Raw genomic sequence first — 26270 nt, 5'->3', positions numbered from 1 at the left:
AACCATGAACTGTCCTGTTGAAGTCAGTGGGGCTACTTGTGTAATAAGGTACTTACTCAGTGTAAGGAAAGGTGTCACAATCTGACCATAAACTATTAGGAAGTGCTTTGCGGGTCAGTGAAATACTCTTTTTTACCTACATTTTTGTATGGGTTTTTAATTAATACTAGTATAAACAATTATTTTGGAGAGAATTTTTTGTTTCTTCCCCTCTGCTCCACATAAAGTGATTGATTGTGTAATGACTCTGCAGGAGTAGTCATTACTACTTTGTGGGAAGCATCACCATTGTTGGGATCCTTAAATGTACATGTTTAAAGGATCTAGAATTAATAACTGTGCCAATTCATAACATACAGTACATGTAGCTCTGTTATTAACATTGTACCTGGTTCCCCATTTCCTTTGAACTGCATGTCTTAATGGAATGCTTAGGAAAGATGTCACTTTTATTCCACAAACTCCCATTGAAATCAATGTGATGTTTTTAAAAATTGATGTACATTATCTCTGAGTCTGAATGGACAAGATAAACAATACAATTTTTATGCCATTACATATTTTATATTGATCAAAAATAAAACCAATGCAGGAATAATAAGAAAAATAGGAAATTGAGTATACAATACAGTAGACAGTTGTCACTGCTTTTTTGGTATTCAGTTCATTTAATTTTCATGTACCATCTTCTTCCATGTTCTATAATCTTGATTCTATTTCTTTTGTTATTTAGAAATTGTCTCTTCATCCCCCCCTTATTTTATAATGAATTTTACATGTTTATAACTGTCAGTCACTGATAAGTCTGTAATTCATTCCCTCACAAGCAAGCCCACTACCTCTTTCTATTATTTTAATATTTATGCAGCTTTTTTATGCCACTTTCTCTGCTAACAAACATTTCAGGTGTTGGGGGATTTTTCTCTTGAAGCTTTTGTTAAACTAACTGTGAGTAGAACACCCCAGTATTTCTATTTTTTTGACAGTTCCAGAACAGACCTGAAATTTCCATTATAATTTGAGCCTTTCCATTCTAGATTGTTCCCGTTCCTTCATTTTCAGCCTATGTGCTATGTACAGCATAGGTAGTGAGATTCAAATGTGATATATGCACCTCTGACACTACAGTTGTAGAGGCGGGTATGGCAGAAGTCAGGGAGAAGCACAAGTCTTTGTGGAGACGCTGTGTTGTGGGTGGCAATGTGCACAGATTGTCAAAGAAATTCCATTCACAAGGTTGCACTGGTAACTTGTAAAGCAAAGTACCATTCAAAGGGAAGAAGTTCAAGTATAAACACCATATTCTAATTACTTTATCTTTAAATTATGGATAGATTAATTATTTCAAGATGTGTTAAGATAATATAGAAATTTCAGCAATCAATACATCTTGCCCAATGTGCATTTAGGGCCCACACAATATAGATAATATAGTATTTGACTCAGTATTTTAGATAGTGTTACCAATCATCTTGCTATTAGATATGTTTAGTGGGAGTCCACGTCTTGTCCAGAGGGGCTCAAGCTTCTTTAATTTCCTCCATTGTCTCCTCGAGCTGTCAGCCAACCCCACTTCCTTCCATGAGATTTTCACCACTTTCAGCCACCTTCCTATATATAGTAGGAAAGTTGATTTATTGCCACTATTCCCAGCTGCACTGTTCTCACATTCCTAGGATGGACTCTAGGTGAACCCCCATGGGGGCAAAAACCACACAGGCAGTTTCCTGACTCAGAAATCCCAAGCGACCCCTCCCAGCCAGCCATGTACCCAAGAAGAAGCTTCTAACACCCAGTGCCTGCGTCAGGAATCTTCTGGGAAACCCTAATGCTGCATGTAGCTTAGCTTGCAATGCTGTGATGGCTGTGATGCCAACCCGGATCAATAGTCACACAATACCCCTTTAATAGCTCTCTGGCTGCAGGGTTGTATGACATCTCTGCTTTCTATGGGGTTCTTACAGTGGGTAACAACAACGACCAATGAGACTTAATGTAACCATTAGGCCCTTTCATAATAACAACTGTAACTGTACTAGCTCTGGAAGGCTCACTAGACTGATAAGTTTTGATAACCTATTTTGTCATTAAAGTAAACAGATATGATTCAAATACAAAAGGTGTAGATTTATTGAATTTAAAAGGTGCTATTTTTACATGGTCACTATCCCCAGTAAAACAGTACTTTATATAGTAATTATATACTATAAATATATAATAATATTGTGGGTTATTCTGGGGATTAGCTCTTTTCCAGGTCAGAAACCTACCCTTGCATATCTTAACCCATTATCCTCTTTCTCACTCCAGGGCTCCTCTCACTCCAGGAGCTGCAGCTTCCTCTCCGTGACTCAGGCTTCTGGCCAGATCACTATATGGTTTCCTCTTCCAGGGTATAGTGTCTCACGGGACCTATTGTCAGTAGCTGGTAGAGGAACCCAGGTGCACCCACTCTTCCAGGGTCCAGCCCAGGGATCCTACAACACACAGCCAAGGTCTGTGCAGTCCCAAACCTGAGTGCTTTCTCCCTGGGCTACTTCCTACTCCCATGGGCTTTCTTATCCACCCTTCCCTCAGGGCCAGGGTCCCAGGGTTCTACTCTTTCTCTGGATTCTCTCATTCCCTCTCCAATGCACAGAGGATGACTGCAGACTTCCTCACTACCACACTTTCTGTTGCCAGCTTCCTGGCTTTATACTAGTCCAGCCCACACCTGCTCAGCGGAGCTTCATCTTCAGCTTCACCAGGGGTTGCTTCTCCAGACTAGTCCCCTCACGTGTTGCCTAACTCATTCTTTCTCAGCTTCCTTAACCTTTTCAGTGCTCATATGGGGTGACCACCCCATTACAATGTAGTTTTAATTGCCTTTGCTTTTACTGTGCAAATGTCTTTCATTAGTATGTCATTTGAGTTATGTTATGATGCCAATCAGACTTGTCAAGATAAGATAGTACCTTTCTGTTCTCTCCCTTACATCATAAACTCCTACTGGTCTCCCCAGAGGAAAGAAAATGCATAATGTGTCATTTATGACTTGTTGCATGCACACGTTCGTTTATTTTTGTATGAATGAATTTGAATGTTACATAACATAATGCTATTGATTTGGAATTTGATTTTAGGAAGCTGATCTTTGTAACTTGATTTTTCTCTCCTGCAGTGTGATGTTTGATCCAATATTTATGTTCAGGAAAATGGAAGCAGTGATGTTTTTAAAATAGAAAAGTGTATAACTTGCATCTTAACAGATGACACTCTTCATTAACTGAACACATTATCCATAAATGAAACCAAATTTCATGTAAGTTACAAAAATCATGTAACATGCCAATTTTGTGCTGCTTATACAACATTACTATGTAACAATGCAGGTTTCTAGGGCTTGAAATGAGACACTTGATCAGTATAGGGATGTTTGGAGTGAATGCAATCTAAAAAGGGGACAAAAATAAGGAAAATTATATACAATCACAATGAATAAAAAGTGTAGAACAGTCAAGGGTGTGAATTATTTTAGTTTCTGTTCTAATGTATGGTGTTTGAGTGTAAATCATATCACTGCTGAAGCTGACACTGACCTTGCTCACATTACAAATCATTGCAAGACATGTAATGATGATTTCATTATCACATCACTCTTGGACTGATTTTCCATTATACAGGGAACAAAAGAGTTTTTTCATCAGTCTCAGGCTTGTGAGAGTTTGTGCTCCATCTCGTTTTTCTAATTTTAAAAAAATATAAATTGATGGACAAAACAAAAGATCTCATTCACCACAACCTATGTATTTATCATTTCTGTAGGTATCTCAAGATAGACTCTGAAATAAAAGCTACTCACAGTGTGCACAACGTCTGGGGTTCTTAAACTCTCTCTTCAAGATTCTTGTAACCTGTCTCTAATGGTAGAGATTCCAGATCAGTATTTGTCAGAAACAGACTGAGTTTGCTTATCATTGTTTAGTTAGAGCTTCATCACATGCCCCTTTCTCTCTTACCTGACTGTTCAGTGACCCAACCAGAAAGGCAGCAATTTTATAGCATCAGAAGTGGTTATTATGAGCATCAGCATGAGAAGACCCAGACAGAGGCAGCACTACTGTACTCTGATATAAAACTCACTTTGCTCTTGCTTTGGTGATAAATAGGGACTGAGTACAAGTTCACTCTCATATTTGCATTGTTCTTTAATTCTTTTAGCAATAAAAGGGATTCTTTGGAAATTCAGAATCATACAGGGCCTGATCCAATGCCCCCCCTGAACTCAGTGAGGACCCTTTAATAAGAATTGGATCAGGATGAATTTAACCAAACTATGCAAATATGTAACATCTGTTTGGATTCCTTTTTTTGGTGACCACTATAAATAATGCATCAGTTTAGCTGCTAGAGAAGTTACCCCAAAGATGATGTTACAGGTACAGATTAGTGTATGTCTGTGTATGTCTATATCAATCTGAAACACTGTTCTGAACTGTCTTGTGCCCTTCACTTTTTCACTGTAGCCTCCATCTTGAGCTGGACACCTGGGAGGTATTAGATGAAATCCTGACACCTAGCAGAGGAGCTAACAATGGCAAAACCATCAACTTGCCTCAGCCTTGATGGTCCATCGTTCAAATGAATACACCCTAGAACAACAGACTGGCTGTAGTCCAGGAAAACTAGTTTTCCCAGTTGGGAACATGGCTGGGTGGGAAAGCAGGAGTCGAGTAACTGATCTGATGTTTGTGGCGGGGGTGAAGCTGCTCTGGCAGGGGGCACCTGACATAGGAGGCCAGAACTCTATTTAAGTCCCGGATCTTCTTGAGCCAGCACCCTCTCACCAGCCATCCATCAGCTTACAATAGGAAGAGTGGGGTGCAGGTGGGGTCTGGGACCCTGAAAGGTCACTAACCAAAACCCAAAAGGATCTTGAAGCATTGAAGACACTGAAGGGAGGGGTTTTCCATGCAGCTGTTTGTTATTTTTGCCTAGGTCTGTAACTCTCGTGCTTGGTCTGAGTAAAGTGTCTGGTGTAGAGGTTCCTTGGCAAAGTCTGTGTGTTCCCCTGATTTAACTGTCATGAGATTCTTGAGTGGTTAAATAATAAACCAAAGTCCCCACAAGGGTAGAGCTCTGGTGGACTTCAGTATAGGAGAGACCATAGGGTCCCACTTCCCAAGAAAGTGGTGCTAGACAGGAGAATGGTACCTCATAAGTGAAAGGCTCAGAAAGGCTGGACTTCGAAACAGTGTCTGCATACAAACGCTGATCCCGTAGGCTTAAAAGCATTTGGAATGCAAGGGTTAGTTCCCATACTGCAGCCTGGTGTCTCCCAAAAGAGGGAGCTCAGCATGTAACAGTGCCATTTGACTCTTGGTGACTAGGGAGGAGTGAATGATTTGATTTTTTGCAGCTTCATATCTGGATATCAGACAAAAGCAATGATTATTTCGTTTATTATTTGTTTGAGTTCAAGAATTTCTCAGATATTTTCAGGTTTTAAATTTCAGCAATTTGAAACATAATATAATGAGATCTTAAGCTTCTAAAAGCTGTTTTGAGCTGTGTGCAGTGTAAGATGTTCTTAACAGCCACAGAGAAGTAAGTTAAGTAGTTTGTATTTAAAAATGCAGCTATTCACCAGTAAACAGGTGGTATCTGCTGAATGAGAATTGACATAGGTGTTCATCTTGCTCTCTGTTTCCTACTAAAGAGCCTTTAGCTTTCAGTGTTAAGCCCATTTGACACTGCAACTCTTGGGAGAAAAGACGGGCTTTTAGAAGGCCATCTCATGAAAGTGAAAATGCTCAAAACAGATTTATTTACAAAAATATGATTCTTCACAAATTGTAATGACACTGTCTAGAAAAGACATGGCACAGCTATAGAACATTTCTTCTGCTATTGACTGGTGAGATGGAATATAGTATAAAACACACTCATTGTCATGTGTCCTTGACAGCAGAATTCAAAGCTGATACTCAGCTGGTGTAAACTGACATAGCTCCATGGATGTAGGTTGTTTTACTGTGGATCTGGCACAGTGTCCATGTAACAGGGCGGGGACTCACCACCGTGGTGCCATCTGCTGGGGAATTATTTCAGTCTTTTCACAGGGCGCCCTCCTCCAGTGGTGTCTCACCACTGTCACTTCTGTTCCAGACCCATGTTGCCTCAAAGATCATGGCATCCTCTTCAGGACACAGCCCTCCAGCCATTTCTTTCCGTTCTCCCCCATTTCCGGGGGAACAGCAGTCCTCTGTCCAGCCACTCCCCTCAGTGGCAAACTGCAGCCCTTCACTGGCCACTCCCCACAGTGGCAAGTGGGGGTGAGGCACAGTGGAAACCCAGGCCCGCCCACTACTCCAGGTTCTGACACAGGGACCCTGTAGGCGGTAGCCACGTGCTGAGTCTCCTTCAACCCCTGCCGTCTGTTTCCCTGGGCCACTTCCCCGTAGCCCTAGCACCTTCTCCGCCCCTGTATCGGGCTGCAGTCTTTCAGCCAGTCAAGCTGGAGCTCTCGCTCGCTCGCTCGCTGGCGCTGGCTCTCTCTCTCTCTCTCTCTCTCTCTTCCCCCCCCCCCCCCCCCCCCCCCCCCCCCGGACCAGGCCCAGCACTGCTCTATCCAGAGTGCTGGTGGTTCCCTCAGCCCTTCAGGCACCCAGTCGTTTCTCCCTAGGCTCCGAAGCGGGAACTACCTCCTCTGCCCTCCAACTCTCTTTATATATGGGTCTGCTCTGACCTGATTGGCTTCTCATTGCAGCCCCTCTCTGATTGGCTGTCTGCTGTGCAGCCTCCCCAGGGCTGCTTTTCTCCACCAGTGTGGGGCAGACGCCTCATCACAGTCCATAACAAGTCAGTCTTTTAGAGGGCTATTATATCAGCCACTGTTTTAGGTGTGTAGCTAGTCACAGCAAAGTGGCTTGTGGTGAGCAATGAAGCTATATATTGGGTTTTTTTCTGTGGTTATTATATGTTTTCTCCTAACTTATTTTGATTGTGTCCTCAGTTCAGGAAGGCATTTTTATTCAGTTAAAAGCAAGTGCTTAAATGAAAGAACAGACGTAAGTCCCATGGAAGTCAGTGTTAACCACTTGCTTAAGTGTTGTACTGAATAAGTATGGATTTAAGAATATGTTTAAATGATTAATTATGGGCCTAGTTCAGGAAAGCAATATAAGGGCTTTTCTAAACAGTCTGAGGCATGCTTGGGTGTGAATCTACTCTGCACTATCCTGCCATGGACGAGCTGTCCCTGTGGGCCCTGCTAATGTGCATTAACAGTTCATGTGCTTTGATGTTGTCCTGTTTCAAAGAGGATTAGCTCACCAGGATGCACGCACACAGTCTGGAAGGCTAGTGTAGGTTGGACTCACCCCCCCACTCATCTTGTTATGAACTAAAAATGTTTGTGTAAACAAGCCCTGTTTTAGGATTCAATGTAATTAACTCTGTCCCTGTTCAGGTTAGCATGTAAGCAAAGTAAAGTACATGTTTAACTACTGTTCTGAATAGAGGTGCATTCCTGAATGAAGGCCTAAGTTGTTAGAAAACTTGACAGCTATAACAACTGTAACAGACCAGAAGCTACATACATGTTCTTTAGCTTAGACTGATAGGTACCTAGCTTAATATATTTATTTGCTCTCTTTTTTTTTTTAATGTTTTACTAGGACATATGTCAACCACCACTACAGTAATGGACAACAAGAATGGGTCAGTTCTCACGCCACCAGTGAAAGTGGGAAAGAAGTCAGTTACAGAGGACCTAATGACGACATTCAGCTCGCCAGCAGCATGGCTTCTTGTTGTTGCTCTGATTGTTACCTGGTCAGCAGTAGCTATTATCATGTTTGACCTGGTGGATTACAAAACCTTTGCAGGTAAGGCCACTCAAATTCTGTTTAACATCTCATATATTTATGACCAAAATGTGCTGTTTATATTTTATGTACACTGTATATTATATACACTTGGATGCACCTCAGCTTCTTTGATCCAGTCAGGTGAAAAGAGAAAGCCCTGATCTTGCAAGAAATGCTAGACTATATTCCATATATTCAATTTATATTCCATACAGCTTTGCATTTTTAAATTGCAAGGAGATTAAATTTTAAAAAGTAATTGTAATCTTTAAAAGTCTTGTTTGTCATTCTCTTAGCCATCTAATTTATGCTGAAGTACTCATCCTATGGGCATTTGTAAACCTTGTTTTTATGGAGGCTTTGCTAGCAATGATAGTGTTAAAGTTGCATTGAGATTTGCATTTAAAGCAGGACCCAGACCCCTCTGGTTCTTCAGCATGAGCATGGGTATATCTGAGCTATGAAACAGTGTGTAGCCTTAACTCTGAGCATAAATGCAACACATTAAAATTTCAGTTCTACATAAAAATTACTACTAAACATAGAACAATCACTAACAGATCATTCATTCACATACATTTTCCTTAATATTACAGAAAACATAATATAGCAATCACATGCAATCTGACACTTAGAGAAACCAATAAAAACACACATATAATATAATATAATTTATGCAAGCCATGTAAACTTTAATACTTTACCATATAGAACCAGATCCTTGGTTGGCATAAATTAGAGTAGCTACATGGTCTTCTATGTAGCAACTCTGATTTACACCAGTTTAGGATCTGGCCAATAACCAGTAAATGTGGTCCAAGCTCAAGAGTATTGGTCCAAGTATGGTCCAAGCTCAAGCTGGTTGTACAAGATGAGGGTGGGGTTACATGACCTCTGAGGGTGGTGGAAGAATGGTAATTGAGGTTGAGAAGAGGAAGTGAAGTCTAGAAGAGGTATTGAATTACTGAACTCATTACTTCCTGCTATTTATGGTTTGTGCTTAGCAATTTAATACATTAAATTTATACAGACAACTCTTGTAATATGTTGTTAACAAAGTAAAAGTTTTTTGTGTTCTAAAGAGTCCCAGTGATAAGTAAGCTACTACAAAAGTAAGACTTTTAGGGGTAAATACAGTGGTGTGGTTGGGAAACATAAGAATAAAGAAAGAAAAACCAATAAAGGTGAAAGAATTATTTTTCTTAAGTGAGAACTCCAGTTCTAATGTTACAACATCTGTCTTTAACTAGGAGTTCAAATTCAAACTTGAGCCTTTTTATTCAGAACAAATTGAGTTAAGATTCAAAGTTAATTTCCCAGAGTTTATTGGTTTACTGACAGATATATTGATGTTGCCCTGCTAAATATCAATATTGATTTACTGACCTAAAGGTTTTGTGCCTCACACAAACCTTCCAATGTTGGATTAATGGATGGCAAATAAGCTTAGAATGTAGAGAAACTGTATTTTGCTCTTTGGAATCCCTTGACTGTCATCTGGCCTCCTTGGTTTCCAGACGGAAACAATGGCAACCTCAATCCCAACAAGTATCTTTATTGAGTGATTTCTCTAAAGGATACATAACAATTTGATTGTCTCTATATTTAATTTCATCTAAACCTAAAAACTAGTATTATCTATAAAGCACTATTTTACAATTTTTTTTTCTTTTGCATAAATCATCAATTAAATATACCTAGTTGATAGTACTTAGCTGTCCCGATCCTGCAGTCCTTGAGCATATCTCAGTCCAGGCTCTCGAGTAAAGCTGAAGGACTGAACTGAAGGATTTAGCTGCCAGTTTGTGCCTACTGGGGGAGGGGGGCAGATTGGTTGAAGAAACATTAAGACATGGATAACTGTGTTCATACTGGAAGCTGAATCAGTCAAATGAAAATCTGACACTTCTGCTTCACTGATTAAGTGAGTGGTTCCAAATGAATTAATGGAAAATGACATCTTCAGGCAGTTGGAATAAAATAATGTAAAATTTTATTTGAAAGGTGACTGCGTATATTTTGTGCAATTCTGTGAAAAATGGTACCTTAGTGTTTCCAGTTGATGAGTCTTTCTCTTTTCTTCAGAAGAGACTTGGTGTTCTGATTCATTAGCAACACAAGTTTTAAACTGGATGTTAGATGGTGCACTATTAGAAAGAGGAATCCTCTCCTTCCTTTGCTTCTTCTCATGGATTTATTAACCAGGTTTCTTTATTTACAGAAATGTAACAATGGGTACATATTTCTCCTCAGCCGGAGCTGGGGCTTTCAACTAGTAGACTCCTAGTTAGCCTGGTTCTCTAAGTGAATCATGCTGCTTAATCTGTGTGTAATAGTAAAAAGGGTGTCACATAGTCCAACCTGCTTGCCTTCACAGAGCTGAAATGACTTACCCCGCTGAGGATCTGGCCCCTTGACTTCAGTGGGATTATTGTACTGTGATTTGGCTCATAATTTGGCACCACTGACAGACTTCTTAAGGAATATGCACTATATTTTCCCTTTGGTTTGAGGCTGTGCCTGAAGCATCTAGGCATGGGTATAAAATGGGAATTGTTATTTTCAGTATTGTTGCTTTAGCTTTGCAAACATGATCTACATTAATTTGCTACCACTTACATATGAAATGTAGAGTAGAAAATGGAGTTAATTCTACAATTGCCTGTCTTTTTTTCCTTAGTACCTTTTGTGTTTTATAGATTTTTCCCTCCAATTTATTTCCTTATCCACTCGAAGATTGCCTTTGGGAGTTGTGCACAGCTTACAAATATACAGCATCTATCCCAAAAGATGGTTTAAACTATCTCTTTGCAGCAAAAGCCCTATTAAAGCCCTTATAATGTCTTTATGTGTCTTTTGTCCAGAGGTCTTAGTAGAAGCGAGATTCTCCCACCATTAAACATCATTGAGTGAAAAAACTGGCCCCATTGACATCAAAGGGAGTTTTATCGTTGATTTTAATGAGACCAGGATTTCTCCCATTGTGTAGTACATTATGAGCAGTTCCGTTAGTTTCAGTGGGATGATATATTTGTTTTAGTGGGACTAACAGAATCATAAGAGAATCTAGCCTCAAAGGAGTAGCAGGCAGTTTAAATTTGAACTAATATGACTTCTTATTTGAAAGATTAACTTGAATTTTGCTTTCATGATATTTTTTTAGTACCTTGAAGAAAAATAACAGTGAGATTCTGAAAATGTCAGGGCATTCAGTTTAATAACATTGTTTTTATTCACTTTTCAAACAAAATCTTTGTTGCAACTCTCCAAAAAGAATGCCCATAGATCTTTGTTCTTGGTTACCATGGTCTCGAATCCTTGATTAGAGGACAAAGTAGCAAGTTTTTGCTTTTTTGGAATTTATTACACAAGTCCAACACATATCATATGGATCAGGTGTGCATGTATATGTGTATATTGTAATTGTATACATCCAGAAAGACTAATTTTGTTGTAAATTCTACAAAGTCAGAAGCCGGTGGTTTGGTTGGAAATTATTTTAGGTCACATCTACATTGCGAGGTAAAGGTGTCATTTCCCTGGCTCGTGTACACATACGTGCGCTAGCATGAGTATAAATAGGGGAGCCGCGGTATCTTGGGGAGCTGCAACAGAGGCACCGCTTAGCTGTGCCACATATAAACCCACCTGAAATCAGTGGGTGTGTACTCTGCATGGCTAAGCTGAGCCTCTGCTGTGGCTACCCATGCTCCTGAGGCTCCACTGCTCTTTATATTTGTGCTAGCTGAATGAGAGCTCGTACAAAAGTGTACACGAACAGAGGAATCCCACCTTTCGTTTGTAGCGTAGCCATAGCCTTAATGGGGGCCAATACGGCAGTATGTATGAATAGAAGTGCTTACCCTTTGAGTGTATGTGTACCAGTGGGCTTGTGCAGGGGCTGGAAAATAAGAGCCACCTTCTAGTCAACTGTGTCTGGCTATGTGATTTGAGAATCCTGTGATGACCCAAGAATTTAGATCAATGGTAAATTCTTTCTTCCAAATCCTTCTTTCCAAAGGTATGGAATTCAATTTTTTCAGTCTTTCAGATTCATTTCTTACACTCATTCATGTGAAAGGGAAAAAAATGAAAGCTTATATTCCTACTACATTTTATAGTACAGTTATAAACATGACTGAAAAATTTCTAATGCAATATGAAGCTGATGTGCTACAAGAGTCTGAGATAAGACACTACAAATTTCATGCATTATGTAGTGTGTGAATAGGATATGAATAAGTGACTAGCGTACTGTATTAGGAATTGCCTTTCATACTTGTATCTTCAAAAATGTAAAAAAGATTATTCATTTTTGGTTTGATCTGAGCCTTGCAGCACTGTCCTGCTTGATTTTTGCAGTCTTTTAAAGTGCAGTTTGCTGACTTGTTTTACAAGTCATTAATGTGTGTTACACATTACAAAACAAAATAATTGGTTATGGTTTTAATTGGTCCAGTTGACCACATGATTTAAGTTTGTTTTAACCCTTACAAAGATGAATTGGCCAAAGATCCAAATTTATAAATGGACTACTTACAACATGTTTGAATATTTTCAGCATTCCTAATAATAACAATAACAATGTATGTGACCAATCACAGCTAATCAGCGCAGCTCTGATTTCAACTCCTGAGTGTCATATTCACAGTGAATTGGTAGTGATTCAGGCATCCATAAAGAAAACAAATAACCAAAAAGAACCTCACAAAATAATCTCAGTAATTTCAAGAAGCAAAACATGTGAAGAGGTTTCAATCTTCTTTTGGTTGTTTCATGACCAGAAAAATAGTCTATCGTTGTTGAATAAATTATTCACAGTGAATTATTCATTCATTGCTGGTACAAATGCATGAGGAGGCTCTTAAGAAAACTACAGCACAGATTCATTTTCTCCAGTTCTCCTGTGTCTGTGTGACTGGCATGGGTGAAGAGTGGGCTGTGGGTGGAGCCATGAAAAGGCATCAGAATGCTGGGGAACCATGGGAAATACCCAGGATCCCAGCCAATCACAGAGGGGACTCTTCTGTGTTTCCTGTAGTACAATGGCAAAAGCAGCTGAATCCTGGCTGTGCTACTATAGGATAGCAGCTGTCAGCTGCTGACTCAAAAACACTTTGAAGTTAACATCTTCCTAAATTAGTTCACAATCACTGCTGGTGCTGCTGTTTAGTCATTGACAGTTTTCTGCAGGCCTGAGTTTATCCCGACAGTGGATAAGGCAATGAGGGGAGAAAAAAAGAAACAAATCTAGCTTTTTCTAACCAAAGCATGTATTCCGCAAAAAAACAACAAAAATTGCAGAAAGACTAAGAATTGTGGAATCCTCGGTTTACATGTGTTCATAACAGGACAACGTGTAGAAGCTGCTTTCCATAAAGTGTCCTTTAATATAAGATATGTTGAATTCAGCAGTAAATAAAATGAGTATTTTTCTTTGGTAAGTATGATTGGCAAATTGTGCATTTTCATGAGCATAGAATGGGCTTTCTTTGGGGGCAGAGCCTGCAATCATTGATTGCATTGGGCTTGTCTACATGGGAAGGTTCTACTTGTATAAACTAAGATGTGAATTTATAGTTATACTGGTATAACACTGCTTGTACACACTCTTAATCTCGTAGAAAGGACTTTTCTTTCTTTCTTTTTTTTTTTTGGTTTAGCTTAAACCTCTTCCCAAGTAACATAAGAAACTGGAAAAAGTCACATTTATACTGCAATAAGAGGGTCCACACAGGGACTTACACTGTTATAACTGCACTGGAAAAACTGGTTAAAAAAAGCACACACAAAAAAACCTTTGCCATGTAGAGAAGGCCTTGGACAATTTTTCCAGAGTAAGGATTGAGTTAGAACAGTAGGGTTTGGCCTTATTTGTGTGCAGTAACTTTAAATCACAGTATCACAGCCTATTGAAAGACCATTTTTACTGTACCCAATGTCACCAGTCCACATCATGAATGAACAGCCTACAAATATCCAAGTTCTCAACTGAAACAGTTTTGAGTTATATGGGAACTCCACAAATGTCCCCTAAATCCACAAAAATTACAGCCCCCCCCCCATAAATCTAAAACCAGTCAAACTGATTTAAACCAAATTCAAGTTTAAAAAAGGGCTGCCCAGCTGACATGTTATTTGCCATGTTTCACCCTGCAGCAAATTTTACAGCTGAGTTATAAGCCCCTGTAAAATGGAGTTTATATTGGAAACAATGACAAGACCATGAAGTACTGTTGTGGTGCTAGCTAGTATTGCTATTATCCCAGTTGGTCTGGTGTACAATATGATAAATTGTGACAGACCTCATGAAGTCGAAAACATGAAATTTCAGAAACTGACTTGGATAATAGGGAAGGCTCTAAGAAGAGAAACGAGTCTTTCATGCTTAAGTGTTTCAGATTACTACAAAATGCCAACCAAATTTCAGGTCCTTGATCATGCTTATTAACATTCTAATTTTAAACAAATAATGGTAAGTCACACTGGTAACAACTGCACAAGGTATCATCAGTGATATAATTTTTTTGGTCTTTTGATGGTGAGGGAACCAAGAATAATTCAGTAGAATTAATCAATTGTTTCTTTTGAGCAAAAGAATGTTTGCATTTTGTAATCTTTGTGAATAATTTTGTACAGTAGTATTTAATTGTACCTTTACACTGGTTGGCTCTTGCTGTATTACCTTACAGTGTATTTTTTTTCTGTTTTCTGAAATCCAATTTCTACTTCATAACGCAGGGATGAAATAAATCCTCATGACATAACTGCTTTATTTAGTCAAGTGCCATCCTATAATGTTCATTATTGCTAATAATGTTTCTTCACTTTTTTTTTTTATTGGCCATTCCTTGGTACATCTTGTTGTCATCCTTTATAGCCACCTATTCACAACATTGTGATGATCCCTGTTTACCACCTGGTAAAGACATTTGCCTGCAGTATTCTAAATATGTGTGTGTGTCTGTGTGTGGCCTACTTAACTAGGATAACAAAGCATGGGCAATCGCTGACCGCCAGCAAGCAGTAACGCCACTTCTTTGCTAACAACTAAATCTAGCTGACTATAATGAATAAAGTTAATTACAGTAGCATCCGGTCAAAGCAGATTTGTCAGTTTAAGACATTGTCCCAATCAACAGATTCTCAGGAGGCTCGGATATGCTGGGAGATCTTCACTTTTGCTTCATGAATGGCTTCAAAAAAGAAGCTTTGTACAAATCATTAGCTGATAACTTTAAAATATTATGCAAAAACATGTGTGTATTGGTCCCTCCATATCAGGCTTGTCCATTGTCTGACTCGCTGTGTCAGGCAATAAATAGAAGTTAATTAGTGGTTTCTGGCACAAGCCTCCTGGCTGGGGCAGACAGTAATCACAGTGTGGGCTCTGACCTTCTGGGCGGGGCACAGCAATAAGCAATCTTTGGGCTCAAGCCTCCTGGCTAAGGCAGGCAGTAAACACAGTCAGTGGCTCTAACCCTGTGGGCAGGGCAAAGCAATAAGCAATTAAGCAGTCTGTAGCCTAGCCTCCTGGCTAAGGCAGACAGCACACACCGTCTATGGGCTTGCGGCCTGCTGGCAGGGGGCAAGCCACAAACAAGGCACAGGCCTTTCACCCTAGGGTAAATAGGCTGCCATCTGAGGGCTGAGGTTGGCAGTAGGGGGACCTGGACCCACCCTACTTCACTGGGCCCCAGCCCAGGTCCCTAATAGTGCCAGGGGATCCTGCCTGTGGGTCAGTGAGGATCCTGCCAAAACACACTGACTTGTAAGGTGATAGCACAACCTGACTAATGTCTGGTTCCGCTGGTGTGGCTCTGTGGTCTGCAGGTTCTCAGTCTCCTCAGGGTAAGTGGTAGACAGCAGCTCCAGCAGTTCCTCTCCCTCTCAGTCTCCTCCAGGGTCAGGGCATGCACAGCTCATGGGTCTGATTCAGAGTTCTGCAGTGGGCTAGATATATGTGCCTCCTTTGCTAGCTCCAGCCCAACTGAGCTGAACAGCCTGACTCATACTTCCCGTCCCTCCCCTCTACTTTTGGTGCAGGGGAGGAGGTCAGCTTGGCTCCACCCACCAAGAAGAGTGTAATGGTCCCTCTGTCTCAGGCTTGCAGAGAGGCCACTCTGTTTCACTACAATGTGACTAATACATGACATGTTTCAGAGTAACAGCCATGTTAGTCTGTATTCGCAAAAAGAAAAGGAGTACTTGTGGCACCTTAGAGACTAACCAATTTATTTGAGCATGAGCTTTCGTGAGCTACAGCTCACTTCATCGGATGCATACTCTGGAAATTGCAGAATATCATTATTATATACACAGACACCATGAAACAATACCTCCTCCCACCCCACTCTCCTGCTGGTAATAGCTTATCTAAAGTGATCATCAAGATGGGCCATTTCCAGCACAAATCCAGGTTTTCTCACCCTCCGCCCCCTCACAGACAAACTCACTCTCTTGCTGGTAATAGCCCATCCAAAGTGACCACTCTTTTCACAATGTGTATGATAATCAAGGTGGGCCATTTCCTGCAGAAATCCAGGTTCTCTCACCCCCTCACCCCCCTCCAAAAACCACACACACAAACTCACTCTCCTGCTGGTAATAGCCTATCCAAAGTGACCACTCTCCTTACAACATGCATGAAAATCAAGGTGGGCCATTTCCAGCACAAATCCAGGTTTTCTCAGCCCCCCCCCTTTCCCCACACACAAACTCACTCTCCTGCTGGCAATAGCTCATCCAAACTGACCACTCTCCCCACAATGTGCATAACAATCAAGGTGGGCCACTTCCAGCATAAATCCAAGTTTAACCAGAAGGTCGGGGGGGGGGGGAGGGGGGTAGGAAAAAACAAGGGGAAATAGGCTACCTTGCATAATGACTTAGCCACTCCCAGTCTCTATTTAAGCCTAAATTAATAGTATGCAATTTGCAAATGAATTCCAATTCAGCAGTTTCTCGCTGGACTCTGGATTTGAAGTTTTCTTGTTGTAAGATAGCGACCTTCATGTCTCTGATTGCGTGACCAGAGAGATTGAAGTGTTCTCCGACTGGCTTATGAATGTTATAATTCTTGACATCTGATTTGTGTCCATTTATTCTTTTACGTAGAGACTGTCCAGTTTGACCAATGTACATGGCAGAGGGGCATTGCTGGCACATGATGGCATATATCACAACAGTGGATGTGCAGGTGAATGAGCCTCTGATAGTGTGGCTGATGTTATTAGGCCCTGTGATGGTGTCCCCTGAATAGATATGTGGGCACAGTTGGCAACGGGCTTTGTTGCAAGGATAGGTTCCTGGGTTAGTGGTTCTGTTGTATGGTATGTGGTTGTTGGTGAGTATTCGCTTCAGGTTGGGGGGCTGTCTGTAGGCAAGGACTGGCCTGTCTCCCAAGATTTGTGAGAGAGTTGGGTCATCCTTCAGGATAGGTTGTAGATCCTTAATAATGCGTTGGAGGGTATTTAGTTGGGGGCTGAAGGTGACGGCTAGTGGCGTTCTGTTATTTTCTTTGTTAGGCCTGTCCTGTAGTAGTTGACTTCTGGGAACTCTTCTGGCTCTATCAATCTGTTTCTTCACTTCCGCAGGTGGGTACTGTAGTTGTAAGAATGCTTGATAGAGATCTTGTAGGTGTTTGTCTCTGTCTGAGGGGTTGGAGCAAATGCGGTTATATCGCAGAGCTTGGCTGTAGACGATGGAACGTGTGGTGTGGTCAGGGTGAAAGCTGGAGGCATGTAGGTAGGAATAGCGGTCAGTAGGTTTCCGGTATAGGGTGGTGTCTGTGTGACCATTGTTTATTAGCACTGTAGTGTCCAGGAAGTGGATCTCTTGTGTGGACTGGACCAGGCTGAGGTTGATGGTGGGATGGAAATTGTTGAAATCATGGTGGAATTCTTCAAGGGCTTCTTTTCCATGGGTCCAGATGATGAAGCTGTCATCAATATAGCGCAAGTAGAGTAGGGGCGTTAGGGGACGAGAGCTGAGGAAGCGTTGTTCTAAATCAGCCATAAAAATGTTGGCATACGGTGGGGCCATGCGGGTACCCATAGCAGTGCCACTGATCTGAAGGTATACATTGTCCCCAAATGTAAAATAGTTATGGGTAAGGACAAAGTCACAAAGTTCAGCCACCAGGTTAGCCGTGACATTATCGGGGATAGTGTTCTTGACGGCTTGTAGTCCATCTTTGTGTGGAATGTTGGTGTAGAGGGCTTCTACATCCATAGTGGCCAGGATGGTGTTATCAGGAAGATCACCGATGGATTGTAGTTTCCTCAGGAAGTCAGTGGTGTCTCGAAGGTAGCTGGGAGTGCTGGTAGTGTAGGGCCTGAGGAGGGAGTCTACATAGCCAGAAAATCCTGCTGTCAGGGTGCCAATGCCTGAGATGATGGGGCGCCCAGGATTTCCAGGTTTATGGATCTTGGGTAGTAGATAGAATATCCCAGGTTGGGGTTCCAGGGTGTGTCTGTGCGGATTTGATCTTGTGCTTTTTCAGGGAGTTTCTTGAGCAAATGCTGTAGTTGCTTTTGGTAACTCTCAGTGGGATCATAGGGTAATGGCTTGTAGAAAGTGGTGTTGGAGAGCTGCCGAGCAGCCTCTTGTTCATATTCCGACCTATTCATGATGACAACAGCACCTCCTTTGTCAGCCTTTTTGATTATGATGTCAGAGTTGTTTCTGAGGCTGTGGATGGCATTGTGTTCCGCACGGCTGAGGTTATGGGGCAAGTGATGCTGCTTTTCCACAATTTCAGCCCGTGCACGTCGGCGGAAGCACTCTATGTAGAACCCCCGCCCGCCCCCGACCTTCTGGTTAAACTTGGATTTATGCTGGAAGTGGCCCACCTTGATTGTTATGCACATTGTGGGGAGAGTGGTCAGTTTGGATGAGCTATTGCCAGCAGGAGAGTGAGTTTGTGTGTGGGGAAAGGGGGCGGGGGGTGAGAAAACCTGGATTTGTGCTGGAAATGGCCCACCTTGATTTTCATGCATGTTGTAAGGAGAGTGGTCACTTTGGATAGGCTATTACCAGCAGGAGAGTGAGTTTGTGTGTGTGGTTTTTGGAGGGGGGTGAGGGGGTGAGAGAACCTGGATTTCTGCAGGAAATGGCCCACCTTGATTATCATACACATTGTGAAAAGAGTGGCCACTTTGGATGGGCTATTACCAGCAAGAGAGTGAGTTTGTCTGTGCGGGGGCGGAGGGTGAGAAAACCTGGATTTGTGCTGGAAATGGCCCATCTTGATGATCACTTTAGATAAGCTATTACCAGCAGGAGAGTGGGGTGGGAGGAGGTATTGTTTCATGGTGTCTGTGTATATAATAATGATATTCTGCAATTTCCAGAGTATGCATCCGATGAAGTGAGCTGTAGCTCACGAAAGCTCATGCTCAAATAAATTGGTTAGTCTCTAAGGTGCCACAAGTACTCCTTTTCTTTTTGCGAATACATGACATGACATTTAAGCAAACTTTGTATAATTAGAACCTGACCCACTCCAAGTGAAGTCAATAGAAGTCTAAGTCCCCTAGGGTCAATTAACTATTTTTGTAGAGTCAAGGCTAAACATATATGTATAGTTGTGCCAGTGTGAGCCAAGTCTGTGATAGTTGAAGTTGCATAGCACTTTGTAGGATTATTTTTAGTCTCTTTTCAATTTCTGGCAAGTATCCCAATTAAGCAGATATACTATTTAGTTGGGAAATTAAGTGTATTTTACTGTAATAGAACTGTTTTTTTGCTTGCAATTCATTTTGGATGAAAATGCCTCTTTCTACATTCAACTGAGGTTTTTGCTACATCCTTGAGCTGAACCTCTTTATAATTACTGGGCAATGGTGGTAGGAAAGGCAAATAATGTAACCAGAGAAGGTTTTATACTGTAGACTGTTAATTTTATATTTACATTTTCAATATCTATAAATTGGCATGTAAGGGAAATGGAGGGTCTGAGTTTTCTCTCCCAGCAGCTTTATATTAGTGTAAATCATTGATACATACCAGAGTTTATCCTGACTCACACTTGAGTAAATGCGAAGAAAATCAGGGCTCTAGAATACCAAAGTGATCCATAAGGAATCCTGAGTTGAATGGATTCTGGTGTTAGTGTTGGGAAACAAGGTGTATGTCTCATCTGCTATATTAAGAGTTTATTTGATATAGTTTCTTTTTGGTCTTCAGAAGCAATAGAAGTATGCAGTAGCAGCTGAAGTTAAAGTTCCCTTCAAAGACAACTAGCAGTCTGGAGACCCTTAGGCAATATGCAAACTCTGAAGTCAAATTACAGTACTTTCTGACATGTACATATGTTTTACTCAAACTAGAATATGTTTTATGAGCATTTAAACTAGTGTGAGGCTTTTATATATTATCAAACATGACAGAAATTCTAAGTTTTCACATCCTGTACCTTGTCATTATCAATGAATTAGATATCTCATAAATAAATCAATCTTTACACCAGATAATTACCTTTATTTGTACAGTGATTTCAAATTACATTCAGTATGTTGTTGCCATCACATGTAATTGAATTAAAAACACAACTGGTAAACAAATCCATTAAATAGGTTAAAATATGATTGGTACAACTACTTGATAGCAAAAGGACTGACGACAGACCTTGTTATTAGCATTGTTATTAAAACTAGACAAACAACTGAAGTAGGAAGTAGTTTAGCAACCTGCACAGACAAGTCAATTAGTACCTTTTGTGTGCTTTACAGCAATAAATAGTAACACCAACCATAAAATCTAAACAAATATGCTCAAATCATTACTGCAAATCATATCATACACTTCATTCATATACTGAAAAATCACTATTACAGAACTTAGTATCTGTTCAGATAAGAAATAGGGTTTTATCTATTCTCAAAAGCTTGTCTAAAATTTTTGACACAGTTGAAATTACTTCAACACTTTCAGGTACAGCATTTTATGACCAAAGGATATATAGAAAAGATATTGAGGGACATGTAAAACTCCAGTGTCGGGTTGATTTCAGAAAGCAAAAGATTTTTCATCAACTTCAAAGTATCATCATGGAAGTTTCATCATATAGTTCAGGCATGAGCTACTAATTACCTTAAAAGACACAAGCACAATTTTCAAATCAATGAGAGCAGAAATTGTAAGCCAAAGAGAATTCAGAGTTAGGTAAATCTGTTGATTCCTATGAGTAAAAGCGATAATTCTTATTCTTGCATTTGGACCAAACTGAAATTCCAGCAACACTGATGCTGGAAGGCTACAAACAAAGAATGATAGTAATCCAGTTTGGATGCAATAAGCATGAAAACCAGTTTCCAAATCTATGGGGGGCTCAGCAGGATTTAATACTGCAACACTTCTTAGAGGATAAAACAAGCTATTTTAATCACATTTTAAATGTGCTTATCAAAGAAAATCCAAGCAAATTCCCAAATTTCTTGTAGATATATAAAACGGGTATCAAAGACCCTCCTAGAGAATTCAGTTGGGTTTTGGTTAGATAAGGTTTTACTGCTAAGTAATGTATAAAATCTTCCCGTTTGACTGGGATTTAGCTTCAGTCACCTGGAAGTCATCCAGCTTTAAACATCTGCAAAACAATTTTGCAAGTGATAAACTGCTTCATAAGGGTCAGTTAGAGAGAAGATAGGTGAAATGGGCTATTATTCTCATAGCAATGGAGATGTAGGTACCAGCAGTACTAAGCTTTCAATGAATTGAAAGGCAGCCTTTATACAGTAGCAAACAATAAATGGACAAATGCTGTGGTTTGCTTCTATTTGAGGTCCCAATCTTACAGTCACTAAGGTATGAGAGTAATTTACTCATGTGAATAGTCATATTGAGCTCTGATTACTCCTATGTGTAAAGTTACTCAAAGGTGTAAGTGTTGCAGGATCAGGACCTAACAGGACAAGGATTAAAAGAGAATTTAATGTAAAACAAAAGTCACCAAGTTATGTGTGCGTGTGTGTTTTTCTTATTAAAAACAGCAGCAGATATCAATAAAAACAAGCCTCTACACATTTAATTGTATTTGCTTTTCAGACAAAGTTCAGCTACAGTACAGGGTTTGTTTTCCCCTCAACAAAACAGTTGGAAAACAGTTGTTCCAGTATTAAATTGTCTTAGAGAAAAATGTTAGGGCTTTTTTTGGCCCAGTTTGTAAAGTGTTCATCAGCTCAACAAAATGCCAAATTTCAAAGCATGCCTCTCCCTGAGCAACCTTCCAATCCTGTAAAGACACCATGCAGATTAAATTCAAGGCACTCACACTAGCTATTCTCAGTACTCAAATCATGGTAAGTCTAGCAACTGACCTGAATCTAGAGGATGACGCCTTCAAATTCACTCTGCCACCCACTCAGCTATTAAATTGGCTTCCTTTAGGGGATAAGAGAGGCCCATGATTTGGTCCCTATCTGAGATAACCAAGAGTGTGACCATGTGAAATAGAATGCAGAAATGTTCAAGCTGCCTAATGATATTGGCCAGGTTTTTTTAAAAAAACTGGATGCCTGAAGTTAAGCTTCTGAAGTCCTAGTTAGCCATTTAAATAAGTGACCCAGTTTTTCAAAAGTGCCGAGCACCTAGCAGCTCCCATTGAGGTCACTGGACATTCTGTATTATGTAGTGTGCTGTGTAGCACAGGTTTAAAGCATGAGTATATTCTGTGTGTGGCCAAAGAGAAAAGTTCCCAAGTGATATGCAGGGGGTAGTTATTCCAGTTTGAGTGTACTTGGTTTCAGATGTATTCTAATAAACTATCAACATATTCTCTCTCGCTAGACCGAAAAAAGACAGAATGGTCTAAATAATATCAAAATAACAAGCTTAAGCTGTTTTGCGAGCTTGCATTTTGTCAGTCATGCTCAGGAATGCAAGGAACACACTAATCCACTGAAAACAGACACAATTCTTTGCATGTTCTTGAGGCAAACAGCATCTCCCTCTCTGTTTAATTCACCCTGGATTGCTCTTCCTTTCCTTATTTCATATGTATTTTATTCTAATAGGAAAACACCAGCCTGATATTGGCAAAGTTCTGGGGAAAGCTGAGAGCAAGGATTTGATCAGTAATTTCTTTATACTTCATGAATATCTGGCATGGGATTTTAAGTACATTAAGATGCATAATTACCGCTAAAACTGTTTTTTTAAATGACAGAGAGCATAACAAAAGGTGTATAGGAGGCTAGTTGGCACAATTGTGTCAAAAGCATCACACTGCAAGGGATATTAGCGAAACTTGCAGTGGTTCCCCCCCGCCAGCCCAATTTCAGATTTTTACAAATGTCACCAAAGGAACATCTTTGCAAACCCAAATAGATTTTTTTTTTTTTTTTACACACCTTAATGTAAGGAGGATTTGCAACATGTGCCTCATAGTGGAGATGAGATTGGGGAATTTTGCCTTTGGTCTCTTAAAATTTTTAGTCCATTTTCACAGCATTATACAAAGGTTTTCTAGAAAAATGTGCTTAATTAAAAACCAGGACCTGATTCTCAGGTATGCAGTAACCTCTTTACACCACTCTGGCGGTGTAAATTGTTTACTCACTTGCAGTCTCTTGTATACTGCCAGACTGGTACAAAGTAAGTCTCAGTGTAAATGACAATAAGCCCCCAGAAGTTTAATTACATTTCAGAGGCTACTATATTTGGAGGCAGGTTGGTGTTTATTTTTTGATTGTCTAGAAAAAGTGTTAAAACTATTGAGAGGGATGTTTGTGATGATTCATTTGAAAAATCTCTGGACTTGGCAGATGGGGCAGATGCAAGAAATTTTTGTGAGCAAAAGTAAATACTTTGTGGTTCTTTATACCACTAAAATTCGCTCTTAAATCTTTTATATTGGCCCAGGGTATAAAACAGTACTGGGCAAAAAGTGAAAAAACGTTGCACGTGCAATACCATGTCAATGTGACGTGTTGAATTTATAGTATGATATGAGCGATATAATGTAACTTAGATATATCTCCAAATATACTTAATCTTCTAACTACTGCTCAAACTCAAAAGCTTTTTTTACACATTGTTCACAGGCAAACTTAAAATTATAGAAAGCTGTCCTGGTCTTCTATGTGGTATAGCGTGTTTTTAGATTAATTCATTGGTAATAAGATAAATATAATAAGGGGGGAAAGCTGTCTTATTTATGCATCAAATAATTATTTTCCTCGTACATTTTATTTGTAGCACTTATAGATCATTGTTCAGATTGTTGCCAGCAATGAGGTTGCTTAAAGCCTGCACTTAGCCTACCTTTGTAACTGAAATGTTCATGTAAGTCTGCTTCTGATTGTGTTTTGCAAGCACAAACCTTACCAGCAAACTCTGCAGTTAGAAACGGTGGTAAACAGAGTTGTATTAAATTTAATTTGACTTATGAAAATACTTACATAATAACATTATAATTCTGTTAGAAAAACAGGTGGTGATAACCAAGGCTATGGTGCCTAGTCTTTTTACAATAGGAGTCAATTGCAATACTTCTGTTGAACTCAATAGGAGCCGGATCGTATTATACAAATCCATTTAAATGGCATAACAATCCTGTTCATGATTTAACTTTGACTGTCTTAGGTAAAATATATTAAATAGTCTTCACTAGTGCCAGGCAGATAAGGGGAACCTTTCAGTCTATCAGTTAATTTGAAATAAAGAGGACAATAGCTTGGACCTGATTTCTGTCCATCTTAATTGGACTGTGGCTACACTCCTAATGGAAAAGTATGTTTTAGCATAAAACACTTCTTTCTTTCTCTTTCTTAAACAATACTTTGATATAGATCTTAGGATAATGCAGGTTTGCTGGAGAGACTAAGAAGGTGGAATGATTTGTAAGAGGCTGAAAAGTTCTCCTGAAATAGATCAAAAGGACAATTGTGGGTAAAGAAAAAGAAAGCCAGTGAAAGCTTAATTGGATGAACATTTAAAAAATATTCTTATTATCCATGTGTGATTCCCTGCACACAAGTGCATATGGCTAGGGGAAGTACTTTACATCTTCATAAAGTGACATTAAGAGTGTGTGTGCATGTATGTATGTATGTGCCAGAAGCATTTGGGGCTTTCACTCTCCTCTTTATTGTAATCTCCATTTTTCATCCCATTTATGTACATCCTTTCTTCCTTGAGTCCTCTCTGTGTACTCCACAAGAACGATGCAACCAGCCTGCACTGCCACCAAGCCGCAGCAAGTTCCTGGGCCAGTATTGCAGGATCCTTGTGGTGATGTACGGAGGAAGAAGTGGAGACAGATGGAGCATTGAGTCAGGCAGAGTAGCAGGTGGAAGCACAGCACACAACTGATTGCTGTTGATCAGCAGACTGTGAATTAGTGCTGAATTTCCACACTGTAGAGGCAGGTTATGGACTTGGGAATGAGAAGGAGACAAAGATCTTGTATGGTATGGAGGGGATGCCTATGTCGGGGTGAGGCATTGGAAGAGACAGTCTGAGGGGAAAACATTTTGTAGATCCAGATCTAAATTTAATCTAATCCGCACAAGCACAAGAAGCGGGTGTGAAAGTTGAGTTATCCTCCTGGCCCTGAGCCACTCTGATAATTGAAAGTATTGCTCTGAAAGTGTTCAGAACATAATTCTTCAGAGGAAAGAGAGCTATGCTTTAAGCTCTTGAGCAATACAAAATTAACATTCACAAGCTTTGTTTTTGGTGAAGAAATTGGCATAATTAGCATTGTATTTGAAGAAATAAAGCAGAATAACTTTAACCCCCAGAAAAATATCTTTTCAAATGTTTTCTGTTTTAACTTATGCACTCAGGAAGCTCTGTTAACAAGCTCAGCAAGGAGCCACTGAGAATCATACATCAGACCGTAGAAGAATCCACTGATTGGCTTTATGGTTTTATTTCTTTACTGTCTGACATCGTATCAACTGATGATGATGACAGTGATGAAGGTATTTGTGATATACAGACTTGTGTAACTGTGCTAACTCATGTTTTACTTGCATAATGTTGACTTACTTAACTTTTAACCTCACAGTCAAAGAAGTCAGGGAAAGCAAATAGAAGTGAACACCTTTGCTAATAAGGAATCAGCTGGCTACTAGGGTTAGAAAACTGATGTCTTTTGATAGCTTTCATCTCTCATTTCATAGGCAATTACAGAAAATATGTCAGATTTAAATGTTACTAGTGGTGTTTCCAAGTAAAGAGGACTAATTTAGGCTGAGATGATATTTCAAAGAATGGCAGCAGCTCTTCTACATTGTTTCTCTCTACTCTATAAGAATGGAAGGATCTAGAAAATGTAAGAATTAGACGTACAGTCAAAACTTGAGAAATCTAAGACGACACGTTTTTATTTGATATTTGAACAGTAGGGGATAGTATTGGTGGACAAAACACTGTAACTGGACTGAAGGGAAGTTTGGGTAACAAACATCA

The 26270-nt window shown here is 39.9% G+C and overlaps 1 protein-coding gene across 2 annotated transcripts in view; it reads left to right on the top strand.

Moving 5' to 3' along the window:
- Positions 1 to 26270, top strand: part of TRDN (triadin) — a 119326-nt gene that overhangs the window by 38614 nt on the left and 54442 nt on the right. For both annotated transcript variants that reach the window (XM_037894715.2, XM_007056294.3), the window contains exons 2-3: positions 7659 to 7868; positions 25643 to 25780. In XM_037894715.2, coding sequence (XP_037750643.1) covers positions 7659 to 7868; positions 25643 to 25780 — 348 coding nt within the window. The remainder of the gene's footprint in view (positions 1 to 7658; positions 7869 to 25642; positions 25781 to 26270) is intronic.

Source organism: Chelonia mydas, chromosome 3, assembly GCF_015237465.2.
Source record: "Chelonia mydas isolate rCheMyd1 chromosome 3, rCheMyd1.pri.v2, whole genome shotgun sequence".
In the NCBI taxonomy this organism is placed as follows: domain Eukaryota; kingdom Metazoa; phylum Chordata; order Testudines; family Cheloniidae; genus Chelonia; species Chelonia mydas.
The sequence above is the reverse complement of the archived record's forward strand: the minus strand, read 5'-3'. Positions and strand labels throughout refer to the sequence as shown.